Source organism: Chrysemys picta, chromosome 21 (assembly GCF_011386835.1).
Source record: "Chrysemys picta bellii isolate R12L10 chromosome 21, ASM1138683v2, whole genome shotgun sequence".
Taxonomy (NCBI): domain Eukaryota; kingdom Metazoa; phylum Chordata; order Testudines; family Emydidae; genus Chrysemys; species Chrysemys picta.
In genome coordinates, this window is record NC_088811.1 from 2,947,503 (window position 1) to 2,969,942 (window position 22,440).

At 46.1% G+C, this 22,440-nt stretch overlaps 1 protein-coding gene across 2 annotated transcripts in view; it reads right to left on the reverse strand.

Moving 5' to 3' along the window:
- Positions 1-21,080, reverse strand: part of LOC101934243 (adherens junction-associated protein 1) — a 72,109-nt gene extending 51,029 nt beyond the window's left edge. For both annotated transcript variants that reach the window (XM_042854050.2, XM_008167144.4), the window contains exon 1: positions 20,305-21,080. In XM_042854050.2, the coding sequence (XP_042709984.2) occupies positions 20,305-21,079 (775 nt within the window). In that variant the 5' untranslated portion in view covers position 21,080. The remainder of the gene's footprint in view (positions 1-20,304) is intronic.
- Between the last annotated feature and the right edge of the window lie 1,360 nt (positions 21,081-22,440).

Below are 22,440 nucleotides of genomic sequence, written 5' to 3' on the forward strand. Positions count from 1 at the left end.
CAGCCAGGTTTCTGTGGACGAGCCAGTAAACGAGAGTTAATCTGAGTTGATGGCCCTAGATTACTCTGTGCTGGCTTCTCAGACTGTTGTAGGGGCTTGACACCCCACCGAACAACTAAGTGGATGCTCTAATCCACACTGGAGGTTGCAATAAAACAGGAAGGTCACGCTCCAGAATGAAGGTTGCAATACAAAGTGGAAACAAAATGGTGTGCACAAAACTAGATGGCATTTTCAGTTTGATACAGACCTTCCCACCCTGTCACAGGCAGGTATTACAATGTCCATCGTCCTGATGGGAAAGCAAAGGCAGAGAAGTTAAGGGACTTGCCCAAGAACTCACACTGAGCCAGTGACAGAGCCGGGAGTAGAACTCAGATTTAACACTCTGTCATTGGCTTGCTGGGTGACCTTGAGAGAGACATTTAAAGCTTCCCTTGCCTCGTTTTCTCCATCTGCAAAATCAGGAGGATCACACTCTTGTGTGCTGAATACACGCAAAGTGCTTTGAGTTCCTCCAATGAAGTTGCTATAGGAAAGCAAAGTTTAATATTCTGATTTGACTCCCCAACCCTTTCTACATAGCAAACACTCCTGGACAGGCCATTTCTCACTCCCTGTTGAATTCTAGTGGCTTCTCTGATGGAAGAAGTGAAGGCAGAAAAGGCAGAGCACAGCTGGGCTAAGGGACAGGTTGTCAAAAGCAGGGCTCAGGGAGCAGAATACCCGGGATGTCGATCCAGCTAGAGGCTGACTCCAGCCTATTATTAAGGGAAATGTCATGTATCCATAAGAGAATCAGAATGGTAATTGGATCCCATCTGTGCACAGGGCCTCTAGCAGGAAAACCCTAATTGCCCCCAGCCTTGCTGCTGGGAAGCCAGGGCTGCTGCCTCTGTCACAGTCTGTGGACGAGTTGGGGCTCTTTTGGTTCTGAGATGAGGTGGTAAATGGCAGGCCTGGGTGTGACAATCTTTGATTTCCACGTGTCTACAAGGGCAGCCCCAGTTCCCGGGGGGACAGTCCTCATTCCCATTCAAGGAGAAATTCTTCAGGGGAGCAGAATAATCTCTCCAATGAGAAGCTCATCAAGTGGTGCTTCGCCCCTTGCTTCCATGGGAGAGGTGCTTCCAGGAACACAGAACCTAAGGCGGTCTGAGACTTCAAGGGCTGGGGGTGGCCAGTGACTCATGCCCTTCCCAGCAAGCTCTAGTCAATAATAGAGAACACATGCTGGGCAGCATGAAATCACACGTGCAAGATGAGGCCCCACTACCTCATCCTCCTTGGAAAAGAATCTGTCTACACGTCCTTTCTGTTCAGGGACAGAGGACATGAAAAACAGCACCAGCGATTGGTGTCAGAAACCAGGTTGTTTAGCCAAGCAGAGGAGTGGAGGCAAAGGGCATCTCTGCCTCTTCAGAACTGATTTCAAAATCTGTTCCAAATCAAATTGACTTTCTGACTTATTTCCACGGTGAGTTACCAGGACAGCATCACGACCTTGAGTTAGCACTCCCAGCTTGAGGGACACAGGAGGTTCCAGCAGGCTGGTGCGGAATCCAAAAATGTGATGTCTACTGTTGCTGCCCAGTAAGCTCTAATTCTGCATGACACTCGTCCCAATATACAGGAATATCAAGCACTTGCTCATGCCTAGGACCCTACCAAATTCACGGCCATGAGAAACACATCACGGATGGTGAAATCTGGTCTCCCACCATGAAATCTGGTCTTTTGTGTGCTTTTACCCTATACTATACAGATTTCACAGGGGAGACCAGTGTTTCTCAAATTGAGGGTTTTGACCCAAAAGGGAGTTGGAGGGGGGGGTCACAAGGTTAGTTTAGGGGGGTCATGGTACACCCACCCTTACTTCTGCACTGACTGCAGAGCTGGGCGCCCACAGAGCGGCGGCTGTTGGCCAGGTGCCCAGCTCTAAAGGCAACACCGCGCCAGCAGCAGCGCAGAAGTAAGTGTGGCAATACCGTACCATGCCACTGTTATTTCTGCGCTGCTGCCTTCAGAGCTGGGCGGATGGACAGTGGTGGCTGCTGACTGAGGGCCCAGCTCTGTAGGCAGCAGCACAGAAGTAAGAGTGGCAACACCATACCAGGCCATCCTTACTTCTGCGCTGCTACTGGCGGTGGCTCTGCCTTCAGAGCTGGGCTCCCGGCCACCAGCTGCCGCTCTCCAGCTGCTCAGCTCTGAAGGCAGCGCCGCCACCAGCAGCAGCACAGAAGTCAGGGTAGCAGTACTGCAACCTCCCCCCCCCCCCCCGATACAGTATCCTTGCAACCCCCTCTCAGCTCTTTTTGGGGTCCAAAATGGGACCAAAGGAACCTCTCCCTGGCTGAGGCCCTAGGAGTTGTGCTAAGCTTGTCTCAGCTCTCTGTCACTCTCTACATGCCAATCTAAAGATTCATTCTTTGGCTTCCGCAGTCCTCACCACTTCCTTGAGAGGGGAAGGATGGTCCAATGGTTAGGGCCTTGGATGTGGGAGACCTAGGTTCAATTCCCTGCTCTGCCAGGGGCTTCCTGTGTGACCTTGGACAAGTCACTTAGCCTCTCTCTGCCTCAGTTCCCCATCTGTACAATGGAGATAATAGCACTGCCCTACCTCACGGGGCGTTGTGAGGATAAATGTGTGAAAGGCTGTGAAGTGCTTTGAGATCTACTGATGAAAAGTGCTGTATAAGAAAAAGGCATAACAATTATATGCTCAGCGTTTTATGTCTCTGTATTCTCCGATGATACAAAAGACATGGCAATGACATTCATTTTCTGAAGATGAGTGTGAACCCCTTCCTGATCTTCAGTGGCCTTACCTTATAAATAAAACCATATTCATGTGTTGTTATCATAGACACGTTCCATCAATGAATGTGTCATGACCCCCTTGTAGCGATCATGAACAAAAATGGTCTGTTTCCATGCTCAATCAATAACACGTGCCTACGTTTCTAATTAGTACTTGCAAGCAAGAGGCTCTAACTAAGGCTTTGATTGAGGGGAAAAACAGGAGATTAAAAATGAACAAATATCAAGTTCGTTTTGCTACCTAGATAATGAGGCAGCACAGAAATTGGAAACTGCTTAAATGAGATTGTGTTCCATGAGCTTTCTTGGAGTAGGCAGCATTCAACACAACATCCTGTACCACGGCATATATTCTTTCCTTTCGCTGCATGTCTCCACAGCATTCATGGGAGATAAATATGCACCTTTCACTTCTCACTAGCAGTAACAGGATGCAAGTTTTCACTCTGTAAACAGGCTCTTTTTTACAGATAAATACTGGGAGGAAAACTAAGCATAAGGCAGATAACAGCCAAAACTCACGCTGTTCCCATTATTGCTGCCACGTCAGATTCAAGTGAATAGCAGTATCTCCGGTTGAGATAACAAATAATGTGTGAACATGTACAGAGTGCCTTTCTTCCTGAAGGATCCCTAAGAATTTACAGACTTTACATGCAAGAATCACTTCCCCCAACACTGAAATGCAGCCACTTCTAGGGTGAAGTGCAGCAGCTGTTTAACAGTCCATTGCAGTAATTTAGGATGGAAACTAAAGAAGAATCCCACAGCCAAATGAAACCACAGGCATAAAGTTATGTTGGCAGAATTTAGTTACCCAAGTTGGAGTTTGGCCACAACACCAGCACTATCAGCTTCTTCATTCATTTTTAAAAACACTTCTAGGCCTGATTTTCCCTAACTTACGCTGATGCAAATCAGAAGTAACTTCACTGACATCAAAGAATTACTCCATGCCGGAAAAACTGTCAAAGGCATTTCTGCTGTAAACATCACTTTATTTCTTTGTCAATTACTTACTAACAACGTACTTGTTTTCCAGGATAGTAAATGAGCTAAAATATACATCCTCCCATGGCATCCTCAATTCAAATTCCTTGAGTTCTACACAGTTCATATGCATTATACATTATATATTACTCCACTGTGTGTGTATACACACACACAGTATTCATGTTAAGTATCTTTGCAGAGAGCACATTTTGTAAATCTCATTTTTACTGTGCAAGAGAAAATTCACTACTCAAGAGGCAGTTGCCTGGTTTGGTTTCCTGAAATTCATAATTCTGTTCGCAGATGAATTATTACATAAACTGCTCTGAGCACTTGCTGACAGGACAGGATTCTGCTAGAAAATGCCAAAATCATCAGTGTTGTGGCAGCTGAAAAAAAGTGACAGCTCAGGGGTCTCCACGTTTTTCCTTCTGTGGATTTACACACTCAGAGATTTCCCATGCCCCACCTCCTCTCCCCTCACATCATGTCAACACTCATCTCTCAGTCTCCCGCCATAATGGAGATTTGGGGAGGTAAGGGCATACTGCACAGGACTAGCCAACACAATCCCCTTGTCACAGGCTTGTGTGAAGTATGGCTCACGTTGTCATATCGCTCCTTGCGTTGATTTCCCAGAACTGCGTGTCCCTTGCAGTTTGTTCCCAGCACTTGGCATCCAGACTCAATCAATGCTGAGTTAATAAAGAGCTCAAGAACAACAAAACAGGGTCAGGAGCAGAAGAGACTCGTTAGATGGCAGTTTTTGTTCACAATATTGTTAGCTTGTTGCCCTGGCCCAAATCTCTAGCTTGAGTCAAATGATGCCTTAAATTGGAGCTAGCTGTCAGGGTGGGGGTTGAAGTTTGAGCACCACTGCCACTGGTGCTAGTGAGTGAAGTGTGGATGCAGCAGCTGATTTTCAACAACTCTTCTGCTGCTACTCGAATCACTCGGTGTAGCTGGAGTGTTGTTAGCTCTAGCTAGCAGAGGGCAAGTGAGAGCAAACTGTTGCAGTGAAGGCAAGCCCTCTGCGGCTGGGGGAGGAAGTAGTGCCTGGGGAACCCTAGAATAGGATGGGGGGAATAATAGGTTTCTGTGCCAGAGCTGCCCAGTCCAGGCTGGCAGGGACATAAGCAAAGGTGCTGCAGTGGGAGGGTTGGGAGTGTATGATACGCAGTAGGCCCTGACTAGACTAGAGATTAAAGGTGTGATGTCTGCCTGTGCTAGCTGGGTAGTGGAGTTAGAGCCTAGGGTGACCCAGTGTAGGCCAGACAAGTAACCTTACCAGTAAATCAGCATGTCTCGGTCAGGCACCGAGAGCATGGGCTAGCACTATGCTGGCTGCTTGATTTGCCTTGACTGAAGGAAAAGGAGAGGAAGGAGAATTCAGCAAACCAAAAACAAGGCTCCTTGAATCCTTATGCTCTAATAAATTTGTTAGTCTCTAAGGTGCCACAAGTACTCCTGTTCTTTTTTAAGGCTCCTTGAAGCTTCCTTTGGTTGTTTCCTTGATTGGAAGGTGAAAGGAGATAGGCTCCTCCAGTTTTGTCAAGAAAGGGGATCCTGGATCCTTAAAGCAACGATGTTGGGGCTTATTGTCGCAGATAAATTCCTGTGCTACAGCAAGTCTCACCAGGTGCATCTTCAAATGAAATGGACGAGTTACCGTTTTCTTTCTCACATGCACACAGGTGGGTGGGCCCATACACACGTGGACACAACACACACGACCGCTTTTCACATGCCAAAAACTGCTCAGCCCACAAATGCATTCATTTCACACTGTCTTGGCTCCAGTTCCAGCTCTTTCCAAATTCCTTGATCTTTAGGAAAAACTGGATCAACTGGGGAGGTGATGGACTGCCTTAAAAAGAAGTTTTGAGAAACCTCCAAGTGGGAGGAAAAAAGCCAATTGCATTTCTTGTGCCTCACACACACAAAAAGCTCTTTTCTCCCTGGTGTTATAAGGAGGGTCCTCCAGCTGCCTTGCTGTGATAATTAATTGGCATGTAAACCCGAATCTGGCAGAGGCTTTTGCAGAAAGATCACAGAGGTCGTCCTAACCGCTCAGTTCTGAACGAAGTGCCATAAAACCTCATTTAGGAAGAGCCTGAGCATGTAATAAACTGGGTAGCTCTCATATATATGGGACCTTCCAGCTCTCGGATCTCCTTGTAAATAATACCAGGATGGGATTTGTTTCACTCAGCTGCGAAGTAGCAGCAACTAAAGAAATAATTTTTTTTTATTCTTCAGAAAAAATAGTGATAGCTTGTCAACAGCATCTCCAGCTCCCCTCCAACTGGGCAATGGCATAAAGTGCATGCGCTGCTGCCCGCTCAAACAGGCAAAAAACCCGAGCGTATTAATTCATAACAGTCTTCTCTCTCACCCACACACACTCTTACTCTTTACTCCTGGGGGAATTCTGCACCACTGCACGTGCACAGAATTTATGTCCCCCACAGATTTCTTTGCTTCACCACAGAAAAATGACTTTCTAGTGGGGAAGCAAAAGAAGCCACAAGAGCAGTCACTCAATGTGACCATCCCCAGCAGTATGTTTCAGATGCAGCTGGCAGAGAGGTAAATCATTGTGGGGCAGGGGGCAGGACTGGGGAAGACTCCGCTGGTGGCTCCTACCCTGAGCTGGGCTCAGCTGCTAGTCCAGACTGGGCTGGGGAGGACGGGACTTCCTCTTCCCCTGCACGGCATCCAGGGCCAGCTCAGACCCACCCTAAGATTTCTCCCCCCGGCTGTAGGAAGCTCTGAAAATTCTCTTCCTCCCCCCCCCCCGTGCTTCCTGCATCCATCGTTCCTCAGCTGCAGGGGGAGGGATCACTGTACAGGGAGCTGCTCCTCCATCTGCCCAACCCCTGTACATCCAGACCTCCCTCATACCCAGACCCTCAGACCCAGAACCCCCCTGACGAGACCCACTCCCTCTGCACCTGGACCACCCCGACGAGCCACCCACACCCAGATCACCACTCTACTGAGCCCCAACCAGCTGCACCTGGATCCCCACCCCGCTGAGGCCCATTCCCCAAGCATCTGGGGGAGTAAACCTGGACCATCCCTGGCAGGTGTTTGTCTAACCCGTTCTCAAAAAACCTCCAATGATGAGATTCCACAGCCACATTTGGAAGCCTATTTCAGAGCTTAACCACCATTAGAGTTAGCAAGTTTTTCCTAATATCTAACCTAAATCTCCCTTGCTGCAAATTAAGATAACTTCTTGTCCTGTCTTCAAATATGTTATGGGATGCTAAGAGGAGGTGATCAATTGTTCTCCATGTCCACTGAAGAGTGTTCTCAGGTTCCCCATCAGTCTTCTTTTCTCAAGACCAAACATTCCCAGTTTTGGTAACCTTTCTTCTCAGGTCAGGTTTTCTAAACCTTTTATCATTCTGGTAGCACTGCTCTGGACTCTCTCCAATTTTCCTCATCTTTCTTAAAATGTGGCACCCCAAACTGGACACAGTATTCCAGATAAGGTCTCACCTGTGCTGAGTGAGATGGGACAACTACCTCCCAGGTCTTCTATATGACACTCTTGTTAATATGCCCCAGAAAATTAGCCCTTTTTGTGCCTGCATCACATTGTGGACTCACCTTTAGTTTGTGATACACCGTAACCCCCAGATCCTTTTCAGCAGTACCACTGCCTAGCCAGTTATGCAGTTGATTTTTCCTTTCTAAGTGTTGTGCTTTTCCCTTGTCCTTATTGACTTTCATCTAGTTAAATTCCATGGAATCCATGGTCATTTGCATAGTCATAGTTCAAAAGTGCAGTGGGGTGCGGGGCGGGGGAACAGCTGAGGATGCCTGGTGTGCTGACAATGTTTAGCAGTGAGATGAAAAGGGGGGAGGACCCCCCATGGGGAGGAGCGTGGCTGGCCGGAATCTGCACCGAGGAGAAGAATGGATGAAGGTCTGTAGCCACAAGGAAGGGGCAGCACTTCTGCTCTGGCCTATTCAAGGTCTAGGTTAGGACCTGGCCAAGCCAACCTAACCATAGTCCTGTGAGTATGAGTTTGGAGGGTCAGGCCCCACCTGCCAAACCAGAGAGCAAGCAAACACTTAGCACTGGAACAAAAGTGCCCTTCCCTGCCTGGAGGTGAATAGGGAGGAAAATGAGCTGGCTGACCAGGTAATAAAAGCACAGCTCATTTCCGGTTAACTTGAGCACGTAAGGAGCTATTTTAGGCCTTGGACAGAGGTTTCCATCAGCAGAGAATACAGCCATTATAAACCTGCAAATCAATAGACTTCCCGGTGAGCACTTAAGAGAGTTTGTCTTTCTTTCCTTTTCTTCTGTCTGCTGGACTCACCACTGCAGTATCGATGGGCTGTTCACAGGCAAATGCAAGAAGCTGGGGTAACACGCTTGTCAGACGATTAAAAGTGACAGGCACTGCTGCTCGCGGAGCTACACTGTGGACTTGAAGGGCCAGACCTCAGCGGTGGCCAATTGGCATATCCCCACTGCAGTGAATGAAGCTGTGCTGAATTTACATCAGACAAGGATCTGGATCTTTCCACTGGTATCATCTGAAGCTGCAGTGGGGGACAGAAGTGGCCGAGATTTTCCAGGCTATTCAGACCCGAGGCGATAGTGAAGCTGCTCATTCCGTTGCAACAGTAGGTATTGTTTGCACAAGGGGGAGGCCACAAAGATCAGTTTGTCCCTTTCAGAAGGAAAACACCTAATCCCCCTGAGTGATGTGGGAGGTACAGGACCTGTTTGTTCCTGCAGGTAGGTCACAAAACCCCACATGGAGATAAAACACTTGTGTTCAAGGTTCAATGGCTGCAACCTAATAAACGACAGCCACACAGATCTATTTCACCTGTGCCGTGACTGCTACCCCTTTACTGTGTATCGTTGCATTTGTCCCCCCCTGCTGAAAGCTCAGCCCCACCCCCCCACACACACACCTTGACTTCAGGGTTCAAACTCCACACCCCAGGAAATGTCACCTCTTCACTCTTCCCCTCCTAGGCTAGGTGCTATGACCTCTCCCCCTAGCTGTCAACCCCTCCCCCACAAACATCTCAGAGGTGGTGACCCAACTCTGGCCTACTTGTGTGAGTCACTGCAACCCAGCCCCTCTGGGTTGCAAACATACTGTGCATAGCCGATAGTGCAGCCACACCGTACGTGAATGCAGTAGAGGAAATAGCACCATTACCAGAGGAGATGGTCCTCAGGGAAACACACTGCAGAGACAGGCAGGGCATTTCAACAGATGTAGAGCTATGAGTCTCGCTTGCCCCTTGCACAATGGAGTGGTGCCCCTTTGCTCTGCATTAGTGGAGTTGTGATTAGGCGGGGTGCCTCACACAGCAGCCAAGGAGCAGAGAATTGCAAGCACCAGTAACTCACTATCATTGTCAAATCCACCTGCACTGTTAATACAATTTAAACCAGCCACCTCTTGAGGTAAATGTACTGTCTCCCAGTACATTTTTCCTAACCTCATTTCTCTCACTCCTTTCTGCTGCTACTGGAGCTCCCAGGTCTGCAGCAGATCATGATGTCTTAGCAGAGCAGATCAAAGAGGCAGTTCTCTTCCAACTGCTCAGGGTTTTCTTTTAAACATATTTGAGCTTTAATTAATTCTTTTGAAGCCTTTGGCATGCGCCATCTGATTGCTCATCCAGCACCCCCTATCCTACACCCGCTTTTTGAAGATGGGGGTCATTTCTCAGTGGGGCAGCAGAATATTTTTGTTCTTATGTAGTCATTTTAAATTCTTAGTGAACTGAGTTGGGTTTTGGGATGGAGGAGGGGGTTCTGGATTCCAGCTGACAGCCCTGGAGACTGAGGCCCTCTGGGCAGTACCAAACAAGGTTCCCCCCCCCCCGCCCCACGTGCCTCCACTGATGGAGAAAACTCCTACGAGGGGTGATGTCTCATATACCTCAGTGACGGGCACAGGCAGACTGGACCGAGGTGGAGGATGATGCTCGTACCCAGTCAATCTTGACCTCTTTCCCCACTCTCAACAAGGGTGCTAATTAGTACCAGCTGCAGTGTTCATGTGTGATGTAGACACCTGTCCATTAAGAACGGGACTAAGACACTGACCACTTTTCAAACAGTTATTCAGAGCAGCAGACTGCACAGAGAGCTATGCTGCTGTATGCCTTAGAAAGCACTTACAGGTTTAATTACTTTATTCTAATCATAATAAAAAGAAAGCTTCAGAGAACTCACTGAGCACCAGACATGCCCACACTCCAAAAAAAAAAAAAAAAAGCCCTCTTTTTCTTTTAGCCTAGCCAGTAGGAAAAGAAGATATTCAGCATTTTGCAAAAGACACCAGGTTTTGCATAGACCATCACTTCTGCCCTGTATTAAAAGCCCCATTACAACCTTTGTGTCTGGCAGCGCTATGGAATTTTAATTATTTCTTTCTTTCCATGCTCTATTGTAAAATGATTATGACAGCCCCCCTCCCTGCAAAAGGGAGGTGTACCTTCTGAAAAGCATAATCGTAAACTATGCCCGGGTGAACACATTCCTGGAGTGCCACACACAGAACAAATTGGGGTTGCACACAGATAAACATACCTGATTTTATTTGCCCCAATGGGAAAACAAAAAGCCTTGCACAATTAAATCCACCATCCCCGACTAGCCTTTCTATTCATGTATATATTTTAAGTATATTAAACATACTCACTTTTCTATCTTTTTCCTACTTACCGGAAGAATATTTTCTATTCCACACGAGTTTACCTTAAGAGCTTGCTTTGCAGCTAGTGGCTCACAGATAAATCTTGTTTTCTGGTTTCCCTTTATTCAGTAAGGCGGGGGAGAGAGAGAATTTTTGCCTAAGAGGGTTGGTTTTGAAAGAAAAACAAACCATATATTGAATGCAGCATTTTACCTGTTCTGTCCCTGGGAGTCCAGCCTTCCAACCCAAATCTGCAAGGTCTCTAAGGTAACAGTATGTGGCACCAATGACATTCAGAGGACAATAGGCGCACCTCATTACTACTGATAGAGGATGAAGGTACTGAAGCAGAGGATGGGAGGGACTGCCTGGTTTGGAAAATGCTGAGAGACACTGTATGAAGGGAACGAGCACAGCACTCAGCAACCAGTGCAGATTCTATATTCACAGTGAGACCCTCACAGATTTGGACCAGAATAAAAATTAGTAAATTAAAATCTCTGGCCAGGACCCTGCAAACACCTGGGTATATGAGCAATCTCACAAACTCTCTGAGACAGGCCCATCTTTTTGTTTTTTGTTTGTTCAGTGCCCCGCTCAATGGGGTGTTGGTCAATGGCCTGGACCCCTAAGCACTCCCACAATATAAATAAACATTAATACTATAACAACAGTGGACGGCTCCAATGGGTATATCTGAATGCATGAGTCAGTGTTTGCACAACTAGTGTTGATGCATGTATCAGTGGAGTCTACCTAACACAAAGAAAATGAAGTATAATTTCCATAGAATAATTCTCCCTTGAAAGTATGAAAGTCTGCAAATGAACAGGTCTGGGTACGGCCACTTCACCCAGACTATTTCATCCTTTCTTCACTTGCTATTTTCCCACGCAAGTAAGTTCCCACCCAGTCCTCTGGGTTTTGAAACAATGATGTATTGTTAGCTATACAGCGAGGTATTAATATGCTAGGTATTTAATCAGAATTAACAATCTCAAAACTAATTTAAAACCAAGGTGCATTACTACATGTCAGGGCTCCAGGCATTTTCTGTTACTGCACTACAGTCATTGAATAGAAAGACTTTTTATGAATAAAGTGGAAGCCAGTTACCTTTGGATTACTGGATGTATTCAATACATTGTTCCCAATACTTGAATCTGGCGGAGGCGGTCGGGTGGGCTAACGTGACTATACATCACCTTTTTGTTTCCTTGATTTCCAGAGCTACTGGGGACTGATTTGTCCCTGATAGTCATTTAGAACTGCATCTGGGCTATTCTACCCTATGTCCGCTGATAACAGTCCCAGTGGGGCCTTTTTGCCATCCAAGCGTTCTTGGGATGCAGCAGCACTCTGGCCCCAGACACACCTGGAGGGAAGGAGAGGCGATTTTTGTCAATGCTAAGGCATGCAGGGTTCCCCCCCTGTCAGGAGAAGCTCGGTCACTTTGTTAAGACAATTTACGGCCCTTTTGACACCAAATGTTCCAGAGGGGCTCAAATGGGAGACAAAATCTGGCCCCCAAGGTCTTCTATATGCAGATCTTGTTCACTGGCAGGGCTATTGCTAATGTTCAACAAACACCTGCACTACTTTAAAATAATAATAATAGTAAAATGCATGATGGCCGATCACACTGGACACAGACCCATTAACAAAGATATAACTGAGGGGCAGAGCACCGCTGGGGATTAATGATCAGATGGATGGATCTGATGTCCTGGGATCTTATTCCCCGAGGAAATACCAAGATTTCCCCAAGGCCTTTATTGTTAATACACACTGAGCAGGAAAGACGAAAGATAGTTGGTGTTGGTCCTGCTTTGAGCAGGGGATTAGACTAGATGACCTCCTGAGGTCTCTTCCTACCCTACTCTTCTATGATTCTATGACATAGCATAGGTGTACAGGTGCTTCTATGGATGATGTAGTGGCAACTGCTACATTCAGAGCATTTCTAGAGAATATGAATATTCAATAACTTTGTTTAGTCATATCTTTCTGTACCATTCATCCCATACTCAACCTTAAAGTACAGCAACCACATGTTTCTCTCTTACGGTGGTTAAATCTGGACTGACTCCAATGTCTTAGTATGTGTATACTACATGTGTATGTGTGCGTGTTCGTGTCTGTGTGTTCATGTGTGTGTATGTGTGCATGACAGAAATGGAGGGAGAGAGACATTTTCATGAGGTAAACAGCATTCAATCCATATGAAATGGTGTGGGATTGGAACAGAGGTTTTGTTGTAGTCCAGCTGAGTTTGATTATTTGTTTGCCGCTCTGCGGTACAATCCACGGCCTTTCACATCCTCCTCCTCCTCTATTACCTCTTTATTCCTCTTCAGTTGAATCTTTCAGGGAGTAAACACTATAGAAATCTTTACTTTCTGGATCTGTTATGGAAAACAGAAGTGTTCCAGCCTTGAGAGCAAAAGTCTCTTTACTTATCCATTCTGCTTATTGTAGCACTAATGTAACAAGACTGCCAGACAATGATTTGTAATGTTCACTGAACTAGACAAAAAAGTACAGACGAGTCGCATAGTCTTAATTTCTAACCATATGGTACTTCCAGGCAAAGTATAACTACTTCCATTGCCTCAGCCTCGTATAGCAGAGAGCAGCAGAATTTGAAAAATGCATGGCCTTACATATGTATGTCATGATAAAGATAGGATACTTTACTCAGTGCTTAAAGACATAGTTGGTTGCTGCCTTTCCATGCAGAAGTGACGGGGGATGCAGGGAGACCCCACTGCTAATGTAATGTTTCTTCTGACTTAACACATCTGCAGCACAGCAATATTCGGTATTTCTCACACACTGTAGGAGAAAACCACCAGGGCCTGGGACATAATTTGGGGTCCCAGTGGGAAGCTGAGCAGGTGAAATCAGTAAGTACCTGTATAGGGTATTTGTTTTAAAAGGGGCGGGGGTTATATTAGATGTTGGAGCAATATTTATTTTACCTAGGTTTCCTTCTCTGAAGATGCTCCATCCTAGCTCACACCCCTTAACCATCACTGGAGTTTGAAGGAAGATCTGGCCCAGACTGTGTGTATATACCTATATCCTCTAATTTATTTCATCAGTTTCCCACTGTGTACTGGTTTCCATCAAACATTTACTCTCTACACCCACTGCACCCCCAATAGAATTTTAACCTTTTGTGCCCCAGTGTATGTATCAAGAACCATCTTGGGGGAGGTTTTTTTTTTTTTTTGTGGTGGTTTAAAAAAAAAAACCTAAAAAACGGCAAGTCCTTATTAGGATTTGACCTAAGAAGTGGGAAAGAGCTGAGTGAAAAGCTTCCTCCGTCCTCCCTCTCCACCCCCCCCCCCAAATCTTTGAGGCAGCCGGCATATTTAATGTGGATAAAGAAAACAAAGGGATATTCAGAGTTTAGGTTTTATTCAAGTTAGGGTGGACTGGCTAAGGTCAGAAAAGTCCTTTAGCCAGCAACAGTATTTTATTGTATTCACTTATTCAGTAAAAGAGACCAATTAACGAAAACTCAAATCATTCTGAAAACTCCCTAATGAGAGTTAAGAGCTAAAAGATAAAAGTCAACTGGCGAGTTTCAATTCCCAGATGTCTTAGAAGCACAGGCTGAGCGTGAGCCTTCAGGGGACTGGAACAGGATGGGAGAATTGGGAGAGGCTGGCTTGGATCTTGAGTCTCTCAGCACAGGCTACGTGGAGGCTGGGCAGGATGAAGGCCTGTTGATCTGTGCAGATCCTCTAGCATTCTGTGAATCACTGTCCCCTGCAGAGCCCACAGGAACAACCTGGCGACTGTAGCCTCAAGCAGCTGGAGGAGGGATACTCAGTTTGGCAAGGGGCACAGGACTTAGCCCTGGGTGACTAACAACCATGGATTTAAACCCCGAATGTAGGGTTCAGGAGATGCATCTTCTTGCCCTTTCAGTTGTGATTCTCATTAGAACAGCGTCCAGCTCTCACAAAGACTGCAGAGCTGAGGTTAGGAAGCTGTTCAGACACCCACAAACGGTAAAAATCCCAACAAGAGCCACATCAGTCAGACCACAGCAAAACTTTGTGACTGTCAGCACGTCAACACGGTAAAGGATGTCAGAGGCGTCATGCTGACAAGGACAAAGCAGCTGGAGGAACATCCTTGAAAAGGAGTAAGCGAATTCCAGCACAAAAATAAAAATTACAAAGCATTGTTCCATCTAGGTCCGTGCTATCTCATCCTTGAGTTTTGATTGATCTGAGCTGGAGAACAAACTCTGAATAGCTATGAAGATCAAAGGGTTTTCTTTCATTAGAACATGCCTACGTTTGTCTCCTTGTGTGTTTGTATATTGTAGGGCCTCACTGTACAGCAGTTAAACGTGCCTCACACACAACTGCAGAGCCGCTAGAATTCTAGCCTATGTTTATAGAAGTGACTATTGATTTTAGGTGCCTCAAGTTTTGGGAGCCCGACTTGAGAGATCTGAAAGGGGTCTGATAGTCAGAAAGTCTCAGTGTGCACCTGTGACGGGGTGTGCGCCCCACACCCGCCCCGAGAGAGTTGAATAAGGACAGGTGGGCCCGATCAACCAATTAAGCTGCAAATGGGGGAGATTTAGGCTGTGTAGAGGGCACTAATTAGTAGGAAGCTCATCTGTGAGGGAACAGGCAGGGCTCCTATCAAACCACGAGGCTGGTGATAGTGTAGGAGGCAGGAGGGAAGAAGCCTGCAGTCTCTCTCCCTGAGGTAAGGGAGAAAGAAAGGGGGTAGGAGCCCTGGTGCAGAGGGTCTTTGAAAGACTCCTAGAAGGGAAAAACACAGAGTGACCTGGCTGAAGGGCTGAGTCACGAAATGGCTGTACTATGTCTCCATGAGCGAGAGGAGACCGGCAACGATTGAAGAGAACCAGGGCCGGCTCTAGGCACCAACCCTCCAAGCATGTGCTTGGGGCGTCCCTTTCTAAGGGGTGGCACTCCCCCCCCCCTTTTTTTTTTTTTGCTTGGGGCAGCAAAAAGCCACTGGCTCTGTCAGCGCGCGAGCCTGCACAGCCCACTTGGGCGGGGAAACGCCACGCCACCCTGGGGAGACTCGGAGCGGCAGTGGCAGCAGGACCCCTCCTCCTTCCTCCCTCCCTGCATTCCAGGCCCCGCTTCCCTCCCTCCCTGGCTCCTCACACCGCTGCAGCCCAGGCCCGACTCCAGGAGATCCCGCTTCCCTTCCTCTCTGGCTCCTCACACACTCTGGGAGCCCCTCTCACCGCTGCAGCCCGGGCTCGGATCCAGGGCCTGGGCTGCGGCGGCGAGAGGGGCTCCCGGAGTGTGTGAGGAGCCGGAGAGGAAGGGAAGCGGGGTCTCCTGGAGTCGGGCCTGGGCTGCGGCGGCGAGAGGGGCTCCCGGAGGTGAGCAGCCGGCTGGGCTTGTCGGTGCTGAGCAGGTAGCCCCGCAGCCAGAGATCCTCGCCTTCCCGCCCGCCGGGGCTGGTCCAGGGCGCGGTGAGGCTGAAGAGCAGCAGGTCCGGGGGGCTCTCCAGGTCCTCGGCCGCCAGCATGTCGGGGGTCAGGGCGGTGAGCACGAACTGATCCACCTCAGCCACCAGCAATGCTGCAAAGCCCCGGGAGGGGGCCGTGTTCTCCGTGCTGCCCCGCAGCCTGGAAATACTCCACTCTGCACCGTCCAGCAGCTCCACCCCGCATGGGGACGGAGTCGTGGCTGGGCCAGGGCTCGGCCGCTGTGTGCTGGTAGCGGATCCACGGGGGGGGGGGAGCCCAGTGCTGTGGCGGCAGGGGATGTGAATGGAGGGGGCATTGGTGGGTGGGGGGGGATCCCAGGGCTGGGGTGGGGGGGCAGCCAAAAATTTTTTTGCTTGGGGTGGCAAAAAATCTAGAGCCGGCCCTGAAGAGAACGGGGGTGCTGAACTAGGTGGAGCTAATCCCAGAACTGCCAGAAGGAAGCCCTCCATTGGTGAGTAGAGCACCCCATAACACCACCCTTTACGGATGGGTAAACTGCAGTACTGAGTGGTTATGTTATTTCCTCAATTTAACAGACCCAGTCAGCGTCCGAGCCAGGAACCGAACTCAGGAATCCTTCTAGAGGTCTGCTCCAGCTACTGTCTAATGGTGGACAACACTTCCAGACTGAACCTGCGGAGGTCGATCACCAGTACAAATTTAAGACTTTGCTACAATCACTGTGGGCACTTCTGAGCCAAACCAGGAGCGCAAATTCATTGTGGAGTGACTCTGCTGAAGTCAGTGTACTGAACAGAGCAACTCAACCAAACGTACAATGGTGAGAAAAGCAAATAAAAACACCATCTCAATATCCCAATCCTACATTCTACTGGATCTATTGAGATCATTTCTCTGTCATCCTAGTGGGCAGGAGAGAAATCTGCTGAAGGCCAGTTTGTTCACTGACAATTATCAGTAGTCATTTGACAGATATATATCACTATTCAGGGGAACACTGCAATGTGTTTCTACTTGAGCTATCAGATACCCTTACCGAACTGCCAGTATTATCTTCAAACTACTCAGTAAACCTTGGGCAATTCCGAAATATCATAACATTGGCTACCTGATATAAAGACCAGAGGAGAAGGCAACAACTCAGACGCAAACTACTGACCTAGGTAATGTGCCTAGATCATAGAGCGGTGTCCCAGATACAGGACCACTGACTGGCAACACAGTCAATGAACCTTGACATTACAGGGATAATGAATGATGAGTCACATTTTAGACAAAAAGTCTGTCATCTGTCCAGGGTGAGGAACACTCTCCTCTGACTCATTCCTCTGATATCCCAGCAGCTGAACAATACCCTGTAATACTTTGAGAGTGTTATACCATTTGTAATTAAGTCACAGCAATAAACAGGAATTTGCTCAGTTCAAATATGTGTGGAAGGCACCAATATGATTTCAGATGCGTGTGTACAAATGTAGTTAGCTACAGATGTAAGTATTGCTAATAACAATAGGACTTGATACTATCTACTTTGAAAACAACACGCGGTTTGGAAGTAAATCTTAACATTCCATCAAATGTCTTAATATGAACTGATTAGATTTCTTGTGCTGGAAAGTGTGATTGATATTCTGTCTCTAACTGAGCCAGCTGGGGCTGACATTTCCACTGCTGTGTAGGCTGGGCTCCTTTTCACAGATATGAATAACTTCTTGAAGTTAGGAGTGACATTTTTTCTGAAGAGGGTTTATTAGAGAAATTAATCAGGATGGAGATTGCATTATGAAACCCTATAATTCTTTCTCAGATAAGCATCTGACTTATTGGACTACTCACCGTCATTGTAATGTGAATTAATTTGCCAAGCTACATAATATTGTCCCACAGGATAACTTTAGTAATAAATAAATATAATTTGGAATAAATGAAAACCGCCTTCCCACCCATACCCACACAGCAAATGGTGTTGGTGGAAAATAGTATATTTTCCTAAATATTACTAAATACTATAGTAAATGAGTGCTGCACTGAATTTGATTAAGCTTGTGGATTTATAGAGGCAATAGGCAAACTCTCTGTACACTCCTAGCAAATGTCTTACATAAAGATGATGGATCAGAGTTCTCATTTGCTTATCTAGTGTTCATTTTTTAATGCCCAATTCCTCTCCATTTTCTGCAACATTCTTACCCGACAGAAGACCTTGCCTCTAACACAACCCCAGGGTGGTTGTTATTAAAATGATTTACTTGTACTGAGGTAGCACCAAGAGTCCTGGACCAGGACCCCCTACTGCTAGGTGCTGTGTCCCAGAACTAAGCACTAATCAATGCTCCATGCCTGTAGCCTGACCCCATTACTAGCTTCCTCAGGGACGCTAGTTAATCCAAAGTGCTGCGCTGATGGGTTGTTTTTATTTTTAATATCATACACTGTACATGATGCTGAAGAGTATCGGGAGCATTTGAGATCCCAGGCTAACACTTACACTGCAGTCTGATCAGAAACCAACTCGTTCAGTGAGATGTTGCAAGCCCACAGCCCCTGGCAGAGGCTAGATGGAGACTCTGATGGTGAGACTGAATTACTCTGAACAAACCAGTCACAGTGAACAGTTTAATGAAGGATTTATCCCCTGATTCTAGTAAGAAATTAGAACATAAGAACATGGGGTTTTTTGTAGATTTTTTTTTTTGCAGATTTTTTACCAATACATTAATTAATCACAATAACTTGAGGAATGTTGTAAGTGAACATGCTTCAGCACATGGATTGCTCAATGCGACTGTTTCATTTGCGTATTCAGAACTTGGTGTGTCTGATCACCTAAGTCAAGTGAAGTTGTTTCTATTCCTGAGGCCAAAAAAGAGCTTCTGAGATGGCCTGCACACATTTATCATCGACACCCATACGTATGTATCACAACATGGATACTTACAGCACGTTCTCTAAGGCTTGGTCTACACTAAACCCCCAAATTGAACTAAGGTACGCAACTTCAGCTACGTGAATAACGTAGCTGAAGTCGACGTACCTTAGTTCGAACTTACCGCCGTCCAGACCCGGCAGGCAGGCTCTCCCGTCGACTCCGCATACTCCTCGCGGCGAGCAGGATTACCGGAGTCGACGGGGAGCACTTCTGAGTTCGATTTATCGCGTCCAGACTAGACGCGATAAATTGAACCCAGAAGTTCGATTGCCTGCCGCCGAACCAGCGCGGTAAGTATAGACAAGCCCTAACTGAGAACATTCTTGCAAACACAAACTCACTCAACAAATGTTCGTGAAGAACAAATGAGAAGAGTCCTGAATAGAAATGAAAGGAATTGGTAGCTCTCATTGAAACAAAGGTTTGTGATTTCTTTAGCAGCATTCTCCCAGCTCAAATTGCACTAAAGTAACCTTTGTGTCCAGTCTGCATGAGAAATAAGTACTATTGTAAGGCAGAAAACAATTATGAGAATGACTTCAGCAGGCGTTGCTGAATGCTTCTGTGTAATGAAAAACTGCATCTAAATTAAGGAAAGAATAGTGAAAACCACACTCATTGTTTTCTCTGCAGTCACCAAAGCTGAAATGCTAACAATCTATGTTGTTTGCATATTGTACTGTGCCAGGTGCCACATTAATATACTGATTATTATTACACTTTTCAGGGATTGTTAAGACTTGCATGTTGCATATAGAATCTGTCTGCAGTTCAGAGCTAGCAACCATAGTGTGTAGATGATTAGTGACATATTGTATGAAAGGGACTAGAAAGAAATATGTGAGCAGCAAAATATTTTGTTGGACAAACACCCCAAAATCTGGACGCTTCTTGAGTTTGCAAAACCAGGCTGCAAATCTTGTTGGGATAGTCTTTCCAGTGAGATTTCCTGTTGCTGATTAGGCCCAAAATACTGCTATATTCCTGGGGAACCCAAGAAGGCAGAGGAAGATTGAAACACAATAGAAAATTTAAAAAAATGTTTTGCAAATCACAAAAAAAGTTTGATCTGAATTTCAGATAAAAATTCAGATCAATTTTCATTTTATCCAAAGCTGTTCACCCACCTTTCCCTAACTGAAAATTGCTTAACTGTTTTGAAACCTGGACATTATACTATAATGTTCTCTTTTATTACTCCTTAATGATGATTGCAGCCTGGTAAAGCAAACACAATATGAAGCCTTCGTCACACACTGCACCTTGTTTATATTGTGGCATTGGCCCACACTACAGTCTCCTCATTGGTGCCCATCATATAGGATACACCTCTGCCCTCGGCAATAGGTTCTTTGCTCTTACTCGGCCCGATCAACAGTTAAAACAAAATCCTGTAAACAGACAGAAAATACCTGTAGTGTCTCCCATTATCTTAGGTGGACGGGCTTCTTTTCCATTGCTCTTGTGGCTGGTGTAGGGTTCCGTTGTGCTAATCCTGCCAGGGTTGTTCTTGTGTGTGTTAAGCCCTGGCACAGGTGATGCTGGGAACCCCTTAGACTGTACAGTGGTGGAAGTAGTGGTGGTGGTGGTTGCCACAGTAGTCGTTCTGGTTTGTAAAGCAGAAGTTGTGGTGGTGCCATAATTCCCAGGGAACGTACTGGTTTCTATGGAGTCCTCTTCCCCTGTTGGGCCCCATACAATTACTTCAGGCACCGTGGTGGGCCTGCTGTCTCTGTGATCAAAATTGCTTCCTCGGAGGTGCCTTTTCCCCCTTTTCAAATGAGTCTGCTGGTCTGTACTCCTGCTGCTCCCATCTACAACAGAAGGGGCTGATTTTGCAGTAGTGGAATGCTTGGACTGCATGCTTTTATAAAGAAGGCCTGCTAACTGGTCTGTGGCTTTGTGTGGCCTTTTTGAATGATATGTTTGTATTTGCCCATGAGATCGTTCAGGATGAGAAGAAACATGGTTCCAAAAAGGGCCAGGAATCCTCAGTTGCTGTCCATTTTTAAAACTCCACAGAGGACTATGGGACAATCTATGCCAGTGAGAAGGCCTTTGCAGGAGCCTAAACCCTTGGCCTTGGGCTACAGATTCACAGATGGTGAAATCCATGGCTAGTTGAAACATGGCTATTAATATCCAAGCATGGCTTCCTACCGGGCAACCTGACCTGCGGACAGACATCGAACTGTATTAGAAAAAGAGAAAGAAAATGATTTATGTAACAGATTAGAATGCAATGTTTGTGTATCTATTAGAGTAGCATGCCAGGTTTACCCATGTTGAGAAGAAATATCTGATAACCAGACCAGAAGAAATATAATGAAAATGACTTCTGTAGCTTCAAAAGAATAAGCCATCTACTTTTCTACATATTAAGGGCAACATTTTCAGACGTGACCTCAAGGTGTCTTAAGTTGAACCCCCAAAACTTGGGGCATTCAAAATCAATGTCCAGTTTTGAAATTTTGGCCTAAATATTTTTTAAGCAGGGGCATGAAACAGAACCCGTACACTGCCATGCTTTGAATGACTCAAGAATGGATTCTACTATGAAAAGTCCTTAGCAATATGTTTCGTGTCTGCATTTCTGAACTCAGCATTCTTAGCTGAACTGTATATTAGCTAGATACAGTATATAACAGATATTCATGCTCCCAACATTCAGTCTCTTTATTCACAAACTTAAATCTAACTCGAATGGAGTAGAGGTATTTCCAGTCATGGCCAGGTTGAGAAGGAGACTCATGTTACTAATCCTGGCATAAAAGATTTGACTTCATTAAACCCAAATCTACCTCTAAGGTCCAGATCCTGCAGCCGATGGTGTGCACAGACGGCTGGGCCTCACTGACTTCAAGGATACTCCACACTGCTTGCATGAAACACATTGCAAATTTGGGGCTGCCTTTGTAGTTATGAAAAATAAACATTTCACTTGCTGGTAAGATGTCTCCCCCGGCTTTCTGTGTAATTAATTAATTATCAATGTACAGATTCACACCAGAAGCTTTCAATAACAGTGCCTTCACAGGAGTCATTTTCATTCTCTTCCTTGCCTTTAAATATGTTGTTTATCTATAAATTCACATATTTTAATGTTTGCATCTCAAATGCAGGTTTTCCATATCAAATTATTATTTTTTCTAATTAAAACAAAAAACCTTTCCCAACATCTCCTTCCTATTTATCTGCCTGGAGTCCATGCCCATTAGATGTAAGGAGATGAGATAATTAAATTAGAAGGTCAGCAGCAAGAGTTTTCTGAACTCAGAGACAGAAAATATATCAACGTACAACAAATTAACTTTTTCTGAAACTTCAGGGTTGAATCCAGTAAGATGAAATTCTCTCTCTCTCTCTCACACACACATGCATGCAGGCAAATTGACTGATCCATTTTCCCTACCTGCAGCATTCTCACAAGCTCCCAAAGTAGACCTGACATTTCACACTAATTAAATCCAATCCCAAATCCAGGCCACGAAAGCCATAAGGAAAGTAGCCCAAAGGAAATGAAACCTCGTTCTTCCGCAGAACGTCAG